Here is a 20856-nt window from a genome sequence, read left to right as displayed (position 1 = left end):
TCATTTAACAGTATCTCATGGAGATTATTTTGTATTAGTACAGTGTAGATTTCCTTATCCATTTTTATAGCTGTGTATTATTCTGTTGTAAAGATAAGCCATAATTTATTTGGCCAATCCTCTATTTACATTTTTCTAATCTTGTATAAAAACAGTGCTACAGGGAATAATATGTGTCATTTTGTACATAAAGGTGTAAATTTGTACATCTGCAGTATAAATTACCAAAATATGGGTGGTTGTGTCAAACAGTATGTGCATTTGTAACTTTGACAGCAGTTACGAAATCACCTTCCATAAAGGCTGTACTAATTTTACATTCCACCAACAATGGAGGAGGGTGTATGTGATCAAATTGCCCAGTCTCAGTGAAGTTTTAACTTGCATTTCTCTTATTATGGGGTGAGGTTGAGCATATTTTCATATGCCAAGAATAATTTTTTTTTTTCTGATACAGTGTTTTTAAGTGCTGGATTTTGTGTAACCACTAAGAATTTAACATTTTTGAGGCTGTACTCTGCAGATATTTAAAGCAAGAAAAGACGAAATTTAGAGGTTAAGATTAGAAACTCTGGAGTCTTAGGTTTATATCTTTGGCTTTGCCACTTCCCAGCTGTGAGACCTTAGGCAACTTATCTAACCTCTCATTGTCACAACTTCCTTATCTGCAGAACTTGTAGAACTTTTTGTATGTGTTAAATCAGATAATACAGTGAAGACCTTTCACTGTACTTTCATAAAGCACAGTGCCTAGCACATAGTAAGATCACAGGAATGTTAGCTCTTATTAGTATGCATTTGTTCAAAAAATGCTATGCTTATAATTATATAATAATAACTAATTTTTTGGGCTTCCCTGGTGGCGCAGTGGTTGAGAGTCTGCCTGCCGATGCAGGGGACACGGGTTTGTGCCCCGGTCCGGGAAGATCCCACATGCCGCGGAGCGGCTGGGCCCGTGAGCCATGGCCGCTGAGCCTGCGCGTCCGGAGCCTGTGCGCCACAACGGGAGAGGCCACAGCAGTGAGAGGCCTGCGTACAGCAAAAAAAAAAAAACAAACAAAAAAAAAACATAAAAAAAAAATAATAATAATAATTTTTATTAGAGAATTGAAAGAAATAGGCTAAAATATTGCAATTAAGTAACTGATACTAAAAATTATGGGTAATTTGTGTTATTTAAAATATTTTCTAATACCTAATTTTTCTGTAATAGGAATGTATTTTGTAATAGAAAAATATGGTATACCTTTTTTTTTAGAAAGGGAAAATGTTCTCAGGTTTATTGAGATATAACTGATATATAGCACTATATAAGTTTAAGGTATGCAGCATAATGACTTGACATACATATATTGCAAAATGATCACCACAATAAGCTTAGTTAACATCCATCACCTCATAGAGTTACCAAAAAACTTTTTTTTCTTGTGATGAGAACTTTTAGGATCTACTCTCTTAGCTACTTTCAGATGTACGATACAGCAAGTGTTAACTATAGCCATTGGGTTGTACATTACATCCCCAGTACTTATTTATCTTTCAGTGGAAGTTTGTACCTTTTGACCACCTTCATCCTATTCCCCCTCTGCTGACCCCCAGCTCTGGTAACCACAAATCTGATTTCTTTTTCTATGAGTTTGTTTGTTTGTTTGTTTGTTTAGATTCCACATGTGAGATCATATGGTATTTGTCTTTCTCTGTCTGACTTCATTTAGCACAATACCCTCAAGGTCCGTCTGTGTTGTTGCAAATGTGGCATTCATTATTGTTAAATGATTAATTATTTTATTAAAACCTCTTCCTTCTTTTTCCCATTATAGACAGAGAGTGCATGGGCTGAAGAGTACTCTGAAAAGAAGAAAGGGTCCCACAAGCGTTCAGCGTCGTGGGGCAGCACAGATCAACTTAAGGAGGTCAGAGAAATGGTTCCAAGGAAGTGGGTGTGGAAATTTGATCCCTTCGTTGACTAGTTCCTTGAAGTTGTGAGCAGCAAAGATTTGTCAGTTTCCATTGTTTTTTAATTTTTTTTTTTTGGTTTTTTGTTGGTGGTTTTGTTTACTTGAGAAATAACAGAAAAACAGTTATTATGTTGAATAAAGATTTGAATGGGGAAATGTATGCATAAGTTGCTTGATTATATGTTTTTCTTTATTTTTAATGAGAGTCCATAGCTGTTAATATAAATGTCAAATGTATAAGATTGCAGTGATACAACAAATTCACACTTACTATTTCTATATACAGTGGTAGTATTTCTGAATTTCAGTAACCCAGTATAACCAAGTTGATTATGGCCCTGTGCTATGATTAACATTTTTTGTGCCTATAATTAGGACATTTGCATTTTATACATAATGTAGCAATAAAACAGAAAAATTCAGTCAAAGAATAATATAGGATATTGATAGAAATTGTATTTGTTATTTACAGATTGTATCTGAATGCATTTCATGGCTTGAGTTGATTTTTTTTAACAGAGCTGATGTTTATTATGTTTATTCATAATTTGATTATGCTCAGTGGACAGCACATCTCCAGGAACCTCCCAGAGCCTGGGGAGCTTGAGTTGGTTTTTAAATAATACTGTTTACTTTTTGGAGCTGTTGAAGGTTAGGTGTTTGTTAAAGAAATCTAATTATAAATAAAATGTGACTCGTAAGTAAAATGAGAGAATACTTATCCTTATTTTTGAATTCTTTGTGAAAGCTATAATGTATAATATAATTTATTCTAAATGCTAAAAATTTCATTTGTTTAGTACTTGGGAAGCTTAAAGGCTCAAAATAGTGTTGGAACATAATTTTTTCTTTGAAAGAAAGATATACATTTATGCATATACAGATGTGTGTGTGTATATCTATATGTGTATATAGATATATATATATAAATTTTTTACAATAAATCAGATTTTTGTGGGATGGTTTAAAAACTCAAGAGATTTATTAAGGCTGAATTTTACTGGTTCTTATTAAGCATGGGTATGTTTTATGTAATGTGGAAAACACTCTGACATACTTGTTATTTTTCCCTTTTTCAGATTGCAAAATTACGCCAGCAGTTGCAGAGAAGTAAACACAGCAGTCGGCATCATCGAGATAAAGAAAGACAGTCTCCATTCCATGGCAACCATGCAGCTATTAACCAGTGTCAGGTAGGAGCACAGATACCATAAAATCCAGACAAGGGATTTGTTGTTTTCCTGGTGATACGTTATTTCATAGGTAACTGTTCAGGATAAAAATGTCTAAAACTATATTTGAAACAGTGATTAAATACTGAATCACAGCCTTCATTTAAAAAAAAACCAGAATATTAAGTTGACAAAATGATATTTTCCTTTAGTGATCTGTGATATGACTTCTAATAATTATAGCTAGTTACGTATTTTAGTTTACTATATTTTCGTCTTTATCAGTTTAGTATATTGGAGGCAGAATAATAGACATAATCATTGGCTGTGGAACCAGACCCTGGATAAGTAACCTGTTCTAAATCTCAGTTTCCTCATGTGAAGAGAGAGGATAATGATGATACCTGGAGCATAAAGACTTTTAGTAGGGAAAATCTTTAACTGCTTTGATTCTTTAATTGAACTCTATGAACTGCTCCTGATGGCTCACTCACAGAGCATTTCTCTTAAACTGAATTGAAATTAGATGAGGTCCCTTAGCAAGGAGAGAGCAAGAAATAGTTTGCCAGCTCCACTTACAGGTTGATAGCTTCTGATGATTGTCAAGTGTATGTGGATTGTTTTCAAGAGAAGGTATGGGTAGAGGTACATATTTTTTTCAAATTAATTGTGTCTTAAAATATTGATGCATGGGTCAATTTTTTTTTTTTTTTCGGTACACAGGCCTCTCACTGTTGTGGCCTCTCCCGTTGCGGAGCACAGGCTCCGGACGCACAGGCTCAGCAGCCATGGCTCACGGGCCCAGCCGCTCCGCGGCACGTGGGATCTTCCCAGACTGGGGCACGAACCTGTGTCCCCTGCATCGGCAGGCGGACTGTCAACCACTGTGCCACCAGGGAAGCCCCATGGGTCAAATTTGATTCCACAAATTTATAGTTTGATTGTAGTTTCCAATAGCTTTTTTCCATATATAAGGCATTTTTAGTTATAACATACGAATATACATTAATGCATTTAAAAACCTAAACAAACTGCATTTATATTTGGAGAAATAGAAAATGCAAAATTGACAAAACAAGAAATGAAAAGTTTGAATAGATTAATAATTGTCAAAATTGGAATACTAATTATTCCGCTCACTCTCAAAGGCTACAGACCCACATGGTTTTACAGGTGAATTTGCCAACCTTCCACTTTCTCTTTAATTCATCCATAAATAATTTAGATGTGTTTCTAAGAGATAAGTCCAATTCTTATTTCCAATCCATATTTTTACTCCAAGTAGAATAGAGGTTAAGATTGAGTTTTATTGAATTAAGTGATGGGTTTTAGCAGTTTATAACTTTCTGAAGTGATTTTTTTTAAAGTTGCATTAAAATTAGCAATTAAAGCAATAAAATTATCCAAAATTTTCTTCATTTTTTCCCTTGCAAGTTGAATTTGCTTCATAAAGATTATTGAAGTTTGCATGAACTTCATTTTTGTCTAATTCTAAAATGTCTCTGTGGAGAAGGTGAGGACTAGAAAATATAGTAACTTGAAAAATAAATTCATGTAGCTTGACTTTTGTACACTTGACACAACAAACATTTTGACTACTTGACTTGCTTTAGTGTTAATAGCCAATCAGAGATCAGGCACGTGTGCATCATGATAGCTATGGTAGTAGTATTCATATTTAATTGAAACTTTGAGACTGTGAACATGAAAATATCATTCAGTAAGTCATGGGTGTGGCTTTGTTTAGTGGGTTCTGTCTCTCGTGGAGAAAGTACCAATTTGAGATACGTATGCTTTGAGGCTATTCCTCCATCCACGTAACATTTATTAAATGTTGCCATATAACTCGTACTGTAGTACTTATAAGGGGATGCAGTGATAAATGAAATATTGGGGCTTTCTCCCCACCAAATCTCAAATAGATGTAAGTAAACAGTTAATTTTTACACAGTGTATTGAGTGTGTTGATCAGGGAGTGTTCAGAGTGCTATAGAAGGGATATATCCTTGGACTGGCCATGAGCCATCTAGAAAGACTTCTAGAGAAAATGGTGTCTAAGTGGTCCCTGAAGGATAAGTAGAATTTAGCCAATTTTCTGGACGTATAAGAAATCATGGCTTCAGGTAGGGGTGGTAGTAAGAGATTAGGCTAGAGAGGTAAATAGTAGCCAGATCTGAAAGTCTTCATGTCTCAGTTGTTAAGAAATTTGGACTTTGTCCTTGAGGCACCAGAGAACTATTTTCTACAATTCAGGGGGTTGATAGGTGATCAGATACACATTTTGTCATGATCATTATGGGTTCAGAGTAGAGAATGAATTTGCAAGAGGACAAGATTAGAGGCAGGAGACCATTTGAGAATAGATTTATAATCCACGTAAGAAATGATGGTGAACTAAAGTAAGGGAGAAATTGTGGAGCTGGAGAGAGTGGACAAACCTGAGTGATATTTAGAAACTAATAATTAATAATTGAAGTCTATTAAGTGCTTACAATATGGGAAGCAGTCTACTCTACTTTTGTGTATATTATTAGCATTTAATCCTCATCTTTGAGGTGGAGATTGTTATTATCCCCAATTTACAGGCAAGGAATTAAGCCCCAGAGAGATCAAGTATCTTGTTCAAGGTCATATGAGACAGAACTGGGATTCTAATCTAGGCATTTTGACTTCAGAGTCTGAGTTTTTAAACTTTGTTAGCTGATGGTTGATGAGATGGGAATGATGGAGACATAGGAGTAAAAGATAAGGCCAATTCTAGCCTTTAAAACATGATTTAAAAAATATATCTACCTTCCTCACATCATGTACAAAAGTAACTCAAAATGGTCAAAGGCCTAAATATAAGAGCTAAAACTAAAAGCTCTTAGATGAAAACATAGGCATAAATGTGACATAGGATTAGGCAATGGTTTGTTAGATATGACACCAAAAGCACGAGCAATAATAGAAAAAGTACATAAATTGCACTTTATCAAAATTGAAAACTTTTGTGTTTCAAAGGACACCATCAAAAAAGTGAAAAGACATTCCACAAAATAGGCAAAAATATATATAAATCATATATCTGATAAAGCACTTGTATCTAAAATATATAAAGAACTCTTGCAACTCAATAATGAAAAGACAAACAACCCAATTTGAAAATGGGCAAAGGATCTAAACAGAGAGTTCTCCAAGGAAGATATACAGATAGCCAGTAAGTATGTGAAAAAGATACTTAGCATTATTTGTCAATAAGGAAATGCATACACATTCCAGTGAGATACTATTTCATACCCACTAGGATAGCTAAAACTAAAAAGACAGATAACAAGTGTTAGTAAGGATTTGGAGAAATTGGAACCCTTATTGCTGATAGGAATGTAAAACGGTGCAGCCATTTTGGAAAACATCCTGGCAGTTCCTCAAAAGGCTAAATAAACATAGAGTTCCTTTATAGCCCAGCACTTGCTCTCCAAGGTATGTACCCAAGAGAATTGAAAACATACGTTTACATAAAAACTTGGACACAAATGTTCATAGCAGTGTGGCTCACAGTAGCCAAAATTTGGAAACAACCCAAATGTCCATCAACCAATGAATGGATAAATAAAATGCAGTAGGGCTTCCCTGGTGGCGCAGTGGTTGAGAGTCCGCCTGCCGTTGCAGGGGACACGGGTTCGTGCCCCAGTCCGGGAAGATCCCACATGCGGCGGAGCGGCTGGGCCCGTAAGCCATGGCCGCTGAGCCTGCGCGTCTGGAGCCTGTGCTCCGCAACGGGAGAGGCCACAACAGTGAGAGGCCCGCGTGCCGCAAAAAAAAAATAAAAAAAATAAATAAATAAAATGCAGTATATCCATACAATGGAATATTATTCAGTCATAAAAAGAAATAGAGTACTGGTACATGCTACCATATGGGTGAACTTTGAAAGCATTATGCTAAGTGAAAGAAGCCAGGCACAAAAGAACACATATTATATGATTTCACTTACATGAAATGTCCAGAATAAGCAAACCCATAGAGACAGGTTGTAGATTGGTGGTTGCCTAGAGCTGGGAAAGTTGGGGGGAAATAGAGAGTGACTGGTAATGGGTGAGGGACTTATTTTTGGTGTGATTCTAAGATCAATTGTGGTAATGGTTGTACAACTCTGTTCAATAACCATTCAGAAGCAAAAGTTGTACACTTTAAACGAGTAAGTTGTATGGTATTGTGAATTATTTTTCAATAAGCTGCTGCAAAAAAAATCTACCAACCAACATAAAAAATAAGTAGATAAAGTACAAATATAATTGTCTGGAAATAATAGATTAGATGCTAACACAGAACCCAAAAGTAACCTGGGAGATCATGTAGCTAGAGGATGAGCACAGGTGCCCTGAGATCAGACTGTTTAGTTTAAATCTGAGTCCTGCTTCTTGTTGGCTGTATGAAGTTCCTCGGGTTCTCTCTGCGTTATAGTATTACTTGTTATTGTGTTATACTGAGGTTTAAATGCGATAGAATGTTATAAAACAGTTAATGCAATTCTTGACCCATAATAACTGCTCAGTAGATCTTAGGTCGCTTCCAGTTGGATTTTTCACTAGGCTTCTCTGCCAATTTCATATTGGAAGTTATTTTCTAAAGCTTTTATTATCATAAAAATATTTACATGCTTATTACAAAAATTTTAGAAACTAAAAAAGTCAAATAAGAAGATTGTCTCAATCAAGGTGTTATTTTTTTTAAATCAAATAGGAAAAATATCATCCAGAGTCTCACTCTTTAAAGACAGCTATTCCTTACATTTTTTCTTCTTTTTCCTTTCTCATTCCTTGTTGAGATCCTACCATATGTTAGACTTTATATATTTAAAAAATTTTACTTAATGTGGAAAAATGTTTGTTATTACAGATGCTTCAGGAACATTTTTAATGTTTCAGATTCTGTAGAGCATTTCCCTAATTTTGGCTATTTAGTTGGGTCCAGTTCCTGTGTGCTTAAAACTTTTTATATATTTATACTTTCCTAGGGGTACATTTTCCATTATTTGGTTAAGAAGTTTGAATATTTGGGGGGGCTCTTTAACTTTTCTCTTCAGAGCCTTTCCAAGTTATTACAGATTTTTGGTTTGGAGGGGTTTTTTTGTTTGGAGAAGATTATTGGGAAATTCCTTTAGTATCCCTTAATGATCAAGGACAGTATTGCTCTGCTGATAGCTCATAGTCTATAACCACTGGTTAACAAAAGATCTTTTTCTTGGGCTTACAATGGATTTTTGCAGTTAGAAAAGAATTCTCACATACCTTTTTGAGTGGTTCTTTCCCTGGAAATTTGGGGGGTGGGGAACTATTTGTTATGAAGAATAAATGCTGCCAAGTTTTTTAGGAGAGAGAATCTTTTCACATGTCAGTGGTTTCCAGAATTGACAGAGCCCTCGGATACTTACGGTATCATATTTTTAAGGAGTATTTCAAGAAATATTCTCATTAGAAGATGTAACTAATACATTTCAGGATTGTTTGATTGATGATTAGAGTCAGATATTAGTAACAGAGGAGTGGGAGATGCAGCATCTTCACAGTTGCTTAAACTAATTTAAGAGTGAGAATTTAAAAATCATGCAGGTGTTTCTGGTTGTTATAGCCTCAAGCAAGAAAGCCCTCCCATAGGATTTTTTTATTTCTTTATCTGGGCTGGGACGCTGTAGTTTTGTAGTAGCTTAGGAGGGTTTGAGAGCAAAGGGATAGTGAGGTAGAAAGGGATAAAAACCTATTTTCATCTGAGAAGTGAGAGGGGCGTTGCACTTTCAAGAGAAAATTGCTGCTCTGCAGTATAATCTTTGTATGCCAGTCCAGGACATGATTGCTGTTCTTGAAAGTTTTAAGATTTTGCTACTTAGTAATCAAGAGTAGGTGCTTCAGCTGTGACCTTTATTATAGTGTATAGTTTGTAGCTTAGAAGAGCTAAGAGGGGGATATCAGATGAAAGGACAGTGATTGCTGGAGGACAGAAATAAAGTAATGCTGACAGGACAGGAGGAATCAAGGCCACATGGAGGCCCTCTACAAAAGCCCTTAAGATTGGAAAGCTTTTTTTCCAGTGCTTTCTAATTTTTTTAAAACCATTCTAAACATCAGTTTTGACCTCCCTGTTGTTATATTAGGGTTTCTGGCTCATGTTTCTCTCATAGATCTCTGTTGAATTGCTGAACAGACCTTTTTCCATCCTACTTGCCTATCAAGGCACATTTTTCTTCCTTTGAAAATTTAACTGTATATTTCTTTTTCCTGCTCAGCTACTGCTTCAGTAGGTGTTCTTCCCATCTTTCCTGACTCTCTGTGTCATACCACAGTCTTATCCCCACACTTTGAAACAGAAACTTAAGTTATAATGTAGATTGACCTTGAATGAAGATTCAGGATTAGCCAACCCTTCTCTTGGGGTTCTTTCTTTGTTGGTTACTTCTCAGCTTTGTTGCAGAATTTGATCTTTAAGCTGTAATGTATATAGATATATGGAGAATGTAAATAGAAAAAAACATTAAAACAGTGATTCACCTAATTGAAATCTTAATTGAATGGAAAACATTCTGATTTGAGGAGAAAGAATCAAAAATTGAGAAAATAGGAGATCCTTGTTGTTTCCAAAGGATAGATCTTAGGAGAGGTAGATTTTGCTTTAGTACATTGAAAGATTTTTAACCTTTCAGAGCTACCTAAGGATGACCTCTCAGTTAATATGATAGCCCATTTATATTTGCATACACTGATTTATATTTAGAAATGTAGATTTTATTACAGAAAGCTGTGTGGATATGGGAAAAATAAATTATATACACACACATAAAATTCCTTAAGAGCCCTTGAAATGAAGCATAAAAGTTAAAGTATAGTCATTTTTGTTATTTTTAGATATTTTAGAATATAGTTTATGTAAGGAGTAAAATCAAAGGCCTATTATTATCTTTTATTTCTGGAACAATAACAGTATGCTTAATGAAGAAAATCTTTCCCTGGCAGCTTGGGTAGATTTTTTTTCTTCTAATCATATAGCTATTTGCTAGTTAAATGAATTACAGTTGAACCTTTGCTTCATTTATCTAAAATGGTGTGTTGACCTTAGGGAAGTGGCCATTTTCTTTCTTTCTTTCTTTTCCTTCCTTCCTTTCTCTTGCCTTAAATAGATTAAACTGTTGATAAATACTTGCTGCTATTTAGATTACATTTGAGAAAAACTTCTTACCAATTGAGTAGGTTATGACTTCTGTAGCTGCCTGGAAAGGCAGTAACAAGATGTACAGTTAGTTACTATACTGGTGGGTTCCTCTTATGTGCATTTCTCAACATGACACCCAGGAAACTTAAGCTTTCTGTTCTCAGCAAGCTTACTAACAGATCTTTATGATTCTAAAATCCAGGATGGTCAACATTTTGCGGAAACCTTGACAGGTCCTCTTCCCCTTCTAGTCTTCTCCTTCCTCATTTCTATAACTTTAACAGTTGTAAACCAAGTGCAGCCTGAAAATGGCATCCAGAGCAAGCCATTATTTATGTTGTTTTGTGACATTTAGGAGAGGAAATTAAGTTTAGAATTTAGTACCTTTCGCTCAGTATAAAAAATAAAGTAAAAGTTCTATTTCTAGTATATATACTAATAACTCCTGAGATCTTTCTTAGTCTGTACCAGTTCCCTGTCTCCTCATTGTTTCCTGACACAGGAAGAGTCCAGGCACAGGAAGGATGACTGCCTGACAGAAATGTTCTAATGTGCCCTCCACTGCAGATTAGTGAGCTGTGGGTTTCTTTTAACCCCTAGGTGCTTTAGTCCAAATCAGTTTCCTGTCACCTCACTATTTTCTATTGCCACTACCTTAAGAAAGGTTTCTTTCCTTCCTTGACCCATCATGAACCAAAACATATTCTTAGCTTTACTCTCCCACTCTTATCCCTGCAGAAAGTACATATCTAATCGGAGAGGGTTTTTTTTTTTTAAGCCTTTTGTTAGATTATACTTTGGGATTTTACTTTTGTTGCTAAGGAAACGAGGGTGAGAATAGGTTTTTAAAAGTTTTTTTTTTCCTTCAAGGTGTTAGTGATAGGTCTTAGTGATATAAAAGACCGATGAGAAATAACCAGTTTCAGTGACTCTCTTAGGCATTATTTCACTGAAGTTAAAAGTAGGAAAGTGAAGACCTTGGAATGAGAGTAAGGCAGAGGGTGGAGAATACAAGTTATTACAAGAATGGAACGGAGTAGTGGCCTTTGCTGTTTGCCTTCCTCTTCCTGTCCTGTCCTTATCACAGTTCTGTCACAGGGTGAACCAGTGCTGGATTGCTGATGAGGCTTTCGGGAAGCAAGGGAAGTTACTGGCTTTGTAGCACTAAGATGGAAGGATTGAAGAATAGGGTGTGTGAAAGGCAGCTGACAGGGCTGGTCAATACTCAGTTGACCTCACCTAAAAGGGACATACCTAACTTTTGAGGGGTCCCTAAGTCATTTGTGGACTGCTTTTTAAAAGATATTCTTCCCACCTTTCATCCATTTCAGCATATAGCTCTCTCTAGGCAAAGACCTAAGGAGACAATATTAGACAGAAAGAACATGATTCAGAATGATTCTGTTAGCTAGTAACTTTTCTTTTTGTTTGTCAATTATCATATAGTAAAATTGACTTTTTTGGGGGGGTTGTCATACAGCTACATGAATTTTAATACATGTATAGATTCATGTAACCATCCACCACAGTCAGGATACTGTGACACAGGATATTGTGTGAGAATAATTCCATCACCACCACTCACCCCAAATTTCCTCATGCTATCCCTTTATACACACACACCCCTCCTTAACCTTTGTAATCACTGATTTGTTCTCCATCACTCTAGTGTTAAATCTTTTTGAGAATGTCCTGTGAATGGACTCGTACAGTATGTAATCTTTTGAGACTGTTTTCTTTTTCTTTTTTTTCGGTACGCGGGCCTCTCACTGCTGTGGCCTCTCCCGTTGCGGAGCACAGGCTCCGGACACGCAGGCTCAGCGGCCACGGTTCACGGGCCCAGCCGCTCCGCGGCATGTGGGATCTTCCCAGACCGGGGCACGAACCCGCGTCCCCTGCGTCGGCAGGCGGACTCCCAACCACTGTGCCACCAGGGAAGCCCGAGACTGTCTTCTTTGACTCAGCAGTAGTGCCTTTGTGATTTATCCAAGTTGTGTATATCAATAGTTTATTCTCTTTTATTGCTGAGGAGTTTTTGGAGATTATGAAGAAAATTGCTATAATCGTTTCCTTGCAGAATTTTGCATAAACATTAATTTTCATTTTTCTAGGGAAAATGCTCAGGAATGGGATTGCTTGTTCATATAGTAATTGTATCTTGAACTTAATAGAAACTGTAAAACTTTTCCAGAATGATTGTACCATTGTGCATTCCCAACAGCAGTGTTTGAGTATCTCCTTTGCTCTGCTTTCTCATCAGCACTTGGTATTGTCAGTATTTTTTATTTTAGCTATTCAAATAGGTGTGTAGTGACATTACATCTTGATATTAATTTGCATTACCCTAGTGAACATCTTTTCATATGGTTATTTGCCATCTGTATATCATGTTTGGTAAAGTGTACGTTCAAATATTTTGCCCATTTTTAAATCAGGCTGTTCGTTTTCTTATTACTGAGTTTTGAGATATCTTTATATATTCTGAATACAAGTCCTTTGTTGACTATGTGAGTTACAAATATTTTTTCCCAGTCTGAATTAGTATTTCATTCTTTTGACAGTGTTGTTCATAGGGCAAAAGTTTTTTTAAAAAGCAATTTTGAAGAAATTGTGTATCATTCTTTTCCTTTTTCCCCAGCTTTATAGAAATATAATTGACACAATAACATTGTGTATTTAAGATATACAGTGTGATGACTTGGTATATGTATATATTGTGAAATTATTACCACAGTAAGATTAGTTAAGACACCCATCACCTCATGTAGTTACCTGTTTTTTCTTTTCTGGTGAGAACTTTTAAGATCTACTCTCTTAGCAACTTCCAAGTATATAATACTGTGTTGTTAACTATAGTTACCATGCTGTACCTTAGATCCCCAGAACATATTCATCTTGTAATTGGAAGTTTGTATTCTTAACTGTCTTTACCCATTTCCTCCACCCATCTGCCCCTGGCAACCACCAATCTACTTCTGTTTCTATGAGTTTGGTTTACTTTTATTTTTATTTAAAAATTTTTTTAATTTATTTTTTGAGTTTGTGGTTTTTTTTAGATTCCTCATATAAGTGAGAACATACAGTATACAGTATTTGTCTGTCTGACTTGTTTCACTTAGCATAATGCTCTCAAGGTCCATCCATGTTGTCGCAAATGGCAGGATTTCTTTCATGGCTGAATAATATTTCATCGTTTATGTGTGTTCCACATTTTCTTTATCCATTCATTCATCAACAGACACATAGGTTGTTTCCATGTCATAGTTATTGTAAATATTATAAATGCGGTAATGAACATGGAGGTGCAGATATTGTAAGGAGTAAAAATATTTTGCTGTTCAGTTTGGCAATATGAATCAAAATCCTGAAAATCTTTCTTGCATTTTGAGCCATTAGTCCTTCCAGGATTGTATCCTAAGGAAGTATTTACATATGTGTGCAAATACTCACCTAAGAGGATGTTTATGGCAGCATTTTTTTTTTGTTTCCTTTTTTTATTTTTGGCTGGGCCGCGTGGCTTGCGAAATCTTAATTCCCTGACCAGGGATTGAACCCAAGCCGTCGGCAGTGAAAGTGCAGGGTCCTAACCACTGGACTACCAGGGAATTGCCAGTATTTTTTTTGAATAGTGAAAAATTGGAAACTATTTGGCCAATAACAGGACACTGACTTCTTCATACACTTATACAATGAAATACTATGCAGCTATGAAAATGATTTGGTAAATAAGAGTTTTAAAGCATAGAAAGAAATAGGAATTAGGGAATTGGGAAGTAAAATTAGGGAAATAGGAAGTAAAAAAATAAGTTACAAAGCACAAGTTACAATCTATTTCTGGTTAAAAGTGTCTATGCACAGAAGAAAAGGGCTAGATAGAAGGATATTTATCAAATTAGTAACAATCCCATTTATTTTTCTTCAGTGAATATTTATTACTTTTGCAATAAAGAAAACAATGCCATTTAAAAATAGTGTTTCAGAGTAAAGTTTTTATGGCCATATTCAAGTTCTCTCAAACTACTGTATCTCAGGATTATGTTTAAGTAGTCTCTTTAGAGTGTTGAAAACTGAAAATGAAGAATAAAACTAAGGGTGAGTGTATCAGTCAGCATGGGCTACCATAGTGAAATACCATAAGCTCGAGTGGCTTAAACAACAGAAATTAACTTACTCATGGCTCTGGAGACTGGAAGTCCAAGATCAAGGTGCCAGCAGGGTTAGTGTCTGGTGTGAGATGTCCCCTTGGGCTGCAGATGGCTGCCCTCTCATGTGCTCAGATGGCCTTTCTTTGGTGCGTGTGTGTGGAGGGGGAGAGGAAGAAGAGCACAAGTGAGTGAGCTCTCCCGTGTCTTTTCTTACAAGGACACCAATTCTGCTGGATCAGGGCCCCATTCTTATGACCTCATTTAACCTTAATTACTTCCTTACAGCCCCCATCTCCAAATATAGCCACATTGGGGGTTAGGGCTTCAATATATGAATTTTAGGGGGATACAGATATTCAATTCATAACACCAGCCTTGTCGAATAAGCATCACGTCTGTTCTAGATTCTGTTAGGCAGTGGCAATAAGGAGATGAGTAAGACATAGTTTCTCCTCTCAGGTTGGTTGTAGAAAAATAATCTAAACGAAAAATATATCACCTGAGATTCCTCTACCCGAGTGTAGCTTTTTACTCTAGACATTTTGGAAGAATTGTCTTTTTGTGTGTGTGAAATATAAATGTGTGTGTGTTGCATTTGTATATATTGGCTTTTGGTCAGATAAACTTTCAGAGATAAAGGAAGAGTGTTCTTTAACTCCACTTTTGTGAAATATTTGGGATAGATGAGACTTTGTTCCAATAGGTAGAACAGAAAATGCTGAGAAATTAGTTGCTTTTTTTCCCCTGAACATAGTATTTGTGTTTTGGTTTTTTTTTATTTTTATTGGAGTATAGTTGATTTATACTATTGTGTTAGTTTCAGGTGTACAGCAAGTGAATCAGTTATACGTATACATATATCCACTCTTTTTTTTCAGATTCTTTTCCCATATAGGCAGTATTTATGTTTTTATTTGAAGAAAGAGGGAATCAAAAGAAATATGAGAGCTAAACCTTTGAAGACCTATATGAATAGTTTTAATCAAGTTTTACTCCCATGATTTTCTGTTTGTAAATTTGCAAAATAATTCTCTCATTCACCTTTTAAAAATCTCATTGTTCTTATAGGCCACTCTTTGTTACTTGGAATTTATAGTTTAGTTGACGCGAGGTGATGTGAAATTTAAATTTTGTTAAGTATAGAGTGTCATTGAGTTCAGGTTTTGTTTTCCAACCAGTACTTGATCTGTGATGCTGTTGTGCTTTAGCCACCTGCCAAGTTGGGTGGAGAGTTGTTACCACTCATGGAATCTGAAGGCGTCTAACCAGGACAAGTTTTCAGAGAAAAGGAAGTAGACCAAGAGAATAGACATATGGCCTTGATTTCATGGCAAAGACATGGCAAAGATTTCCTCAACAAACAATTTTGGAAATGGTATATCAGTGCCCCAAAGATCTACCATGTAGAGAATGACTCAAAGATGTGGACTTGAAAAAAATTTAATTATATAAATTTTCTCTATAAAACACTATAGAATATCTAAACTTAAGATTTGTCATATTCCTTCCTTTGATAGTGGATATTGAGACTAGAAGATGGGACAGAAAGAAGAGAGATGGAAGTGAAAAGGAAATAAGTAATATGAGAAGCTTGAGGGTATGGGGAGAAGACTGGGGAACAGAAGGATTGAAAAGCGGGAAAGTTAGAAGATTCCATATGTAGAAGAAAATAAATGGTACTTGAAAAAATTTATGGAAAGAGAAGAATAAAATAGGGAAAACACAAATACATCATAGCGAAAACACAAAATAAAAATTGTAGCTGTTGTTCACTGAGGATCCATCCGTCTGGGCCAGGCACTGCACCCCTGTCCTCTCGTTTCATTCTCAGAATCACTCTCTGAGGTGGAGTGCCGTGTTCTCATATTACACGTGAGGAAGGTGAGACTCAGGGGCCCAACATAACTAAGCAATGAAGAAGTGCTGCTTCAGCACTCCAGATTGAAGCTTTCCCTTTGATTTCCCTTTGACTTTTTTTCTAACAAATGTCTTGCTTTGGTTTCCCAGGATTTTTGTGTTGTGCTTTTCTCTCTCTCTCTCTCTTTTTTTTAATTACAAAGGTGTGCAGGAATAAAAAGGGAGAAATACAGGTTTAACATTAAGTTCTGTGTCAGACAACAAGGTTATCAAATGAAACTAGTGGTAACTGATTAGAGGCCCTGTTACTACCTTTGTTTCCTTGCTTCCACTTTTCTCTGAGAGGGAGGTTTTCCAAAGAAACCTCCCTAAATGAAGGGTGGATTAATCACATTTCTTTACCAGACAGCAGGACAATACAAGATGATCTTCTGGCACACTGTTGCTATGAACTTTGGCAGATACCTTGCAATTCTTGTTTCATATTTTATTTTGAGTATTTGTCAGGAAACCAAGTGACATCCTGTAATATAGTCAGATATTTCTTTTCAAAAGTAATACTGTGCCAGTGGGAAATTTTTTTAAAAAAATTTAGAGATAGGCTTTGGAGCAAAACATATTAATATCATTACAATGACAGTACAAATAAATTTCACAGGGAAGTTATACTGTAATCTTGCTACTGTGTATGGACTTTGGAAGTGATTTTATTTTTCCACCAAAATATTTTTTCTTTTTTTTTGATAAATTACTGTTTGTTGTTTATTTCCTGGAATATATATAATTATGGCACTAGAGGACTTTAAAGTTATGTTCTAAAACCTGAACTCTGTTATAAAGGAATATCTGAGGTTAACATTCTTTTAGTATTTTCCTTTATGTCTATACCCTTTATAGTCCCTCATAGATGTGAATAAACTTCTGAAATTCTCCCTTGATTGTCTGGGGTTTTGGCTTTAAATTATATTTCATGTATACCAAGGAGCAGGTTTGGTTTTTCACAGTTTTTGTGAGGCCTTTAAATTTTATTTTGATTTATTTTAGAGTTAACCATGTCAAATGGAAGTATGCTTCCATCTAGAGAACTTAAAGGGAGTATTAAGTGTATCTTCTCCCGCCTCCACCACTTTTTCTTAAGGCTCCTGTTCCAAAGAGTGCACTTATTCCAGTAATTCCCATCACCAAATCAACAGGCTCCCGGTTCCGGAATAGTGTGGAAGGATTGAATCAGGAGATTGAAATAATAATTAAAGAGACTGGGGAAAAGGAAGAACAACTTATAGTAAGTACTCTTGTATCTTAAAATCATTCATACATTAACTTTTCTAATTATTAAGGAAATTCACAGTTTTGGTTTCTGTATTTACATGGGTTTCTTCCTTGTTGAGAATGAAAATTTTCTCTTTTGAAAAACTTTGACCTTTGCAAGTGAATGAAAAGTTCTCATTTCTTTGCATCTCATAGAAGCAACTGATGTGACTTAAATTTGGATCCTTGAACAGAAACTATTTTTTGTTTTTCTGTATTTAAAAACCCCTAGACAGGTGATATGCTTCTTATTGGCTATAACTCTGTTTAACAGACGTTTAGCTTATGAGTTTGTTGGGGAGGGAGGGATATGACATGGAATACTTTCTAAAGTATGAATCTACCTCTTGCTTATGTTAGTTACTGTTTGGTTGACTGTATCTCGAAGTTCTGCTTACCTATAATACACATAAGAATGTGTATTCTATTAACTATGACATGCATAAGAGTGGTTCATATATAAGACAGTGATAAAATTTCCTGTTTATATTTAAAACCATGTCACAGTATATTTAAGCTTTCATTCTTCAGTGAAAGAGAAATTGGGGAGTTTAAAGTAGTGTTTTATTGACGCCTAAGATTCTCTCCCTTAAGATTACAGGTTGGTTTAGCTTAGAGAAAACGCAACTGCCCACACCCTCTCCTCCTTCCCTCCTCCACTGAATGACGGGGAAACTTTCTTTGATGTAATAAAGGTAAATGTACCAAAGGTATACAGGGAGCTGGTTTCCCTGCTGAGTGAGTCACACAAGCTTCCCTCTGAGTGTTCTCCTTGATTTCCCTGTATAATTAGCACTGCTGTGATTAAGCTTTCTCTCACTTAGGAAGGTTTCTTTGAAAACCGTGTTCTTGGAGGAAGTGGGCAGGGGTAGAAAGTAGCAGGGCCTGTCATCAACTATGACTAGTTCACACAATGGATAACCTTTTCTTCTAACGTGGAACCTAGAGTTACACCTAGATTTCTCCTCTTTTATAATGGCCTGGTTTTTTATAATTTTAAAAATAATAGCACATGATAAGTAATTCAGTGCAGTTCCTTCTTCAGCAAGCACTGACCACTCATGTGCCAGACCCTGAGAATACAGAGGCTCTGTCTGCCGCTCAGTGTCCAGCGGGGGACAGATGAGACAGGGGTGTTCCCACAGAGCAACACAGAGGCTTCTTTCTTGCGAGGCCTGATGAGAGGGTTTCTGACTTTTGAGTCTTCTGGAACAACAGGGGAAGGGTGACGTTAGGTGCATTTCAAAATCAATGACAGGGACTTCCCTGGCAGTCTAGTGGTTAAGACTTCGTGCTTCCACTGCAGGGGGCGCTGGTTCAATCCCTGGTCGGGGAAGTAAGATCCCACAGGCCATGCGGCATGGTCAAAAAATTAAAAAAAAAAAAAAAAAATCCAAAAAGTTCCAAAATCCAAAACTTGAATTTGCCACACACCAGCAACTATTTACATAGCATTTGCATTGTATTAGGGTATATAAGAAACCTAGAGATGATTTAAAGTATACAGGAGGATGTGCATAGGTTATATGCAAAATCAATGACAAAAATACTTATGTTTTTAAAATTTCATAACAGCCACAAGATATTCCAGACGGCCATCGTGCACCTCCGCCCCTTGTGCAGAGAAGCAGCAGCACGCGCAGCATCGACACGCAGACCCCCGGCGGGGCAGAGCGGGGGAGCAACAGCAGCAGCCGCTCCCAGTCTGTGTCCCCCACGTCCTTCCTCACTATCTCCAACGAGGGGAGCGAGGAGAGCCCTTGTTCGGCTGATGACCTGCTTGTTGATCCCAGGGATAAAGGTACAGTGCAGGAGGAGTTTGAATACCACCTGTTGTATCATGCATTCTGTTCATTTTCTAGCAGAGCACACACACTTAGGGCTACTAAGATAATTACTTTGAGATGTGTTCAAAACATAGATTTAAAAAAATTGGAGTACAAAACAGTAGGTTTTACTGTGGTGCTCAGGTGATGGTCTAGTTGGGTAGGTTTATGGGCTTTTGTTTGTACCTCTTTTTTTCCGTTTTTGCACTTACTAATACAAGTTCCTTATTAGTGAGAGACATTCTTTTTGGTATAAATGAGATAAACATTTGTCCTGATAAGCATTTGTTCTCTATCACCTTAGTTGTCATGTTTTTACAATCTTACTACTTTTTAATTGAATGTGAAACCTTCAAGTTACAGTAGTGTGTTTTAGGATCTGTATTTGTGATATTTCTTTTTTTTTTTTTTTTTTCCTGCGGTACGCGGGCCTCTCACTTTTGTGGCCTCTCCCGTTGCAGAGCACAGGCTCGGACGCGCAGGCTCAGTGGCCATGGCTCACGGGCCTAGCCACTCCGCGGCATGTAGGATCTTCCCGGACCGGGGCATGAACCCGTGTCCCCTGCATCGGCAGGTGGACTCTCAACCAGTGCGCCACCAGGGAAGCCCTGTGATATTTCTAACAAGATTTAAGCTGACTTATATCAATGCAAGATGAGTATTCCAGGCAAGCCTGGAGTAAAAGGTGGTGGTGGTGGGCTACTTACAGTATTAAACCACTTGCCCGACTCAGAAAGTAATTGGAGACATAGCACTTTGCATATTAGTTACTAATAATATTCTTACCTTTTAAAACAAATAGGGTCTTTCATCTCTCTGTATCAGGGCAGTGTTTTTTTAGCCTAATCATAGTTATTATTACATGAACTTGAGAGCAATAATAAGATATTTATTACTAAATACATTCTACAGCTTAGTTTAGTAGTCATTCATTTAGAACTTTCTACTTGCAATGTGTTGAATGTCCTGAAATGTTCCATGTCCAATGACAACTGTTCATTACTGCCAGTCATCTAAAGTACTTAGACTGTAGCAAGTACAGAGGACATAAGATTTTCTGAAGAAGTCACTTCAGGCAGTGGGCACTTGTAAAATTTTATTATTTGGACCCTTTTTTGTCATCTTCTAGGTTAAATAAAACATGGCTATTCCAGACCAACACCCCAGACCAATTAAATCACAACCCCTGGGGACAGGACACAGGCACTAGGCGTTTTTGGTGCCCCCAGGTGATTCACCTGCACAGAAGTTTGACACCCACTGAACTAAATCCTTTGATTGGGCCATGTGTTTCTTGTCAGGAGTCGCCATAATTACTTCTGATACTTATTGTGAAGATTAAAAGGGATAGTGAGGGCTCCCCTGGTGGCGCAGTGGTTGAGAGTCCGCCTGCCGATGCAGGGGA

General features: G+C 36.6%; 1 protein-coding gene across 1 annotated transcript in view; it reads left to right on the top strand.

Moving 5' to 3' along the window:
• FAM117B (family with sequence similarity 117 member B) overlaps positions 1 to 20856 on the top strand; it is a gene marked incomplete at its 3' end in the record, with an annotated part of 85995 nt that overhangs the window by 57391 nt on the left and 7748 nt on the right. The window contains exons 3-6 of the mRNA XM_082658554.1: positions 1821 to 1913; positions 3038 to 3151; positions 17456 to 17599; positions 19201 to 19426. Of these exons, the coding sequence (XP_082514680.1) occupies positions 1821 to 1913; positions 3038 to 3151; positions 17456 to 17599; positions 19201 to 19426 (577 nt within the window). The remainder of the gene's footprint in view (positions 1 to 1820; positions 1914 to 3037; positions 3152 to 17455; positions 17600 to 19200; positions 19427 to 20856) is intronic.

Source organism: Grampus griseus, assembly GCF_964374135.1.
Source record: "Grampus griseus genome assembly, chromosome: 7".
NCBI lineage: Eukaryota > Metazoa > Chordata > Mammalia > Artiodactyla > Delphinidae > Grampus > Grampus griseus.
The sequence above is the reverse complement of the archived record's forward strand: the minus strand, read 5'-3'. Positions and strand labels throughout refer to the sequence as shown.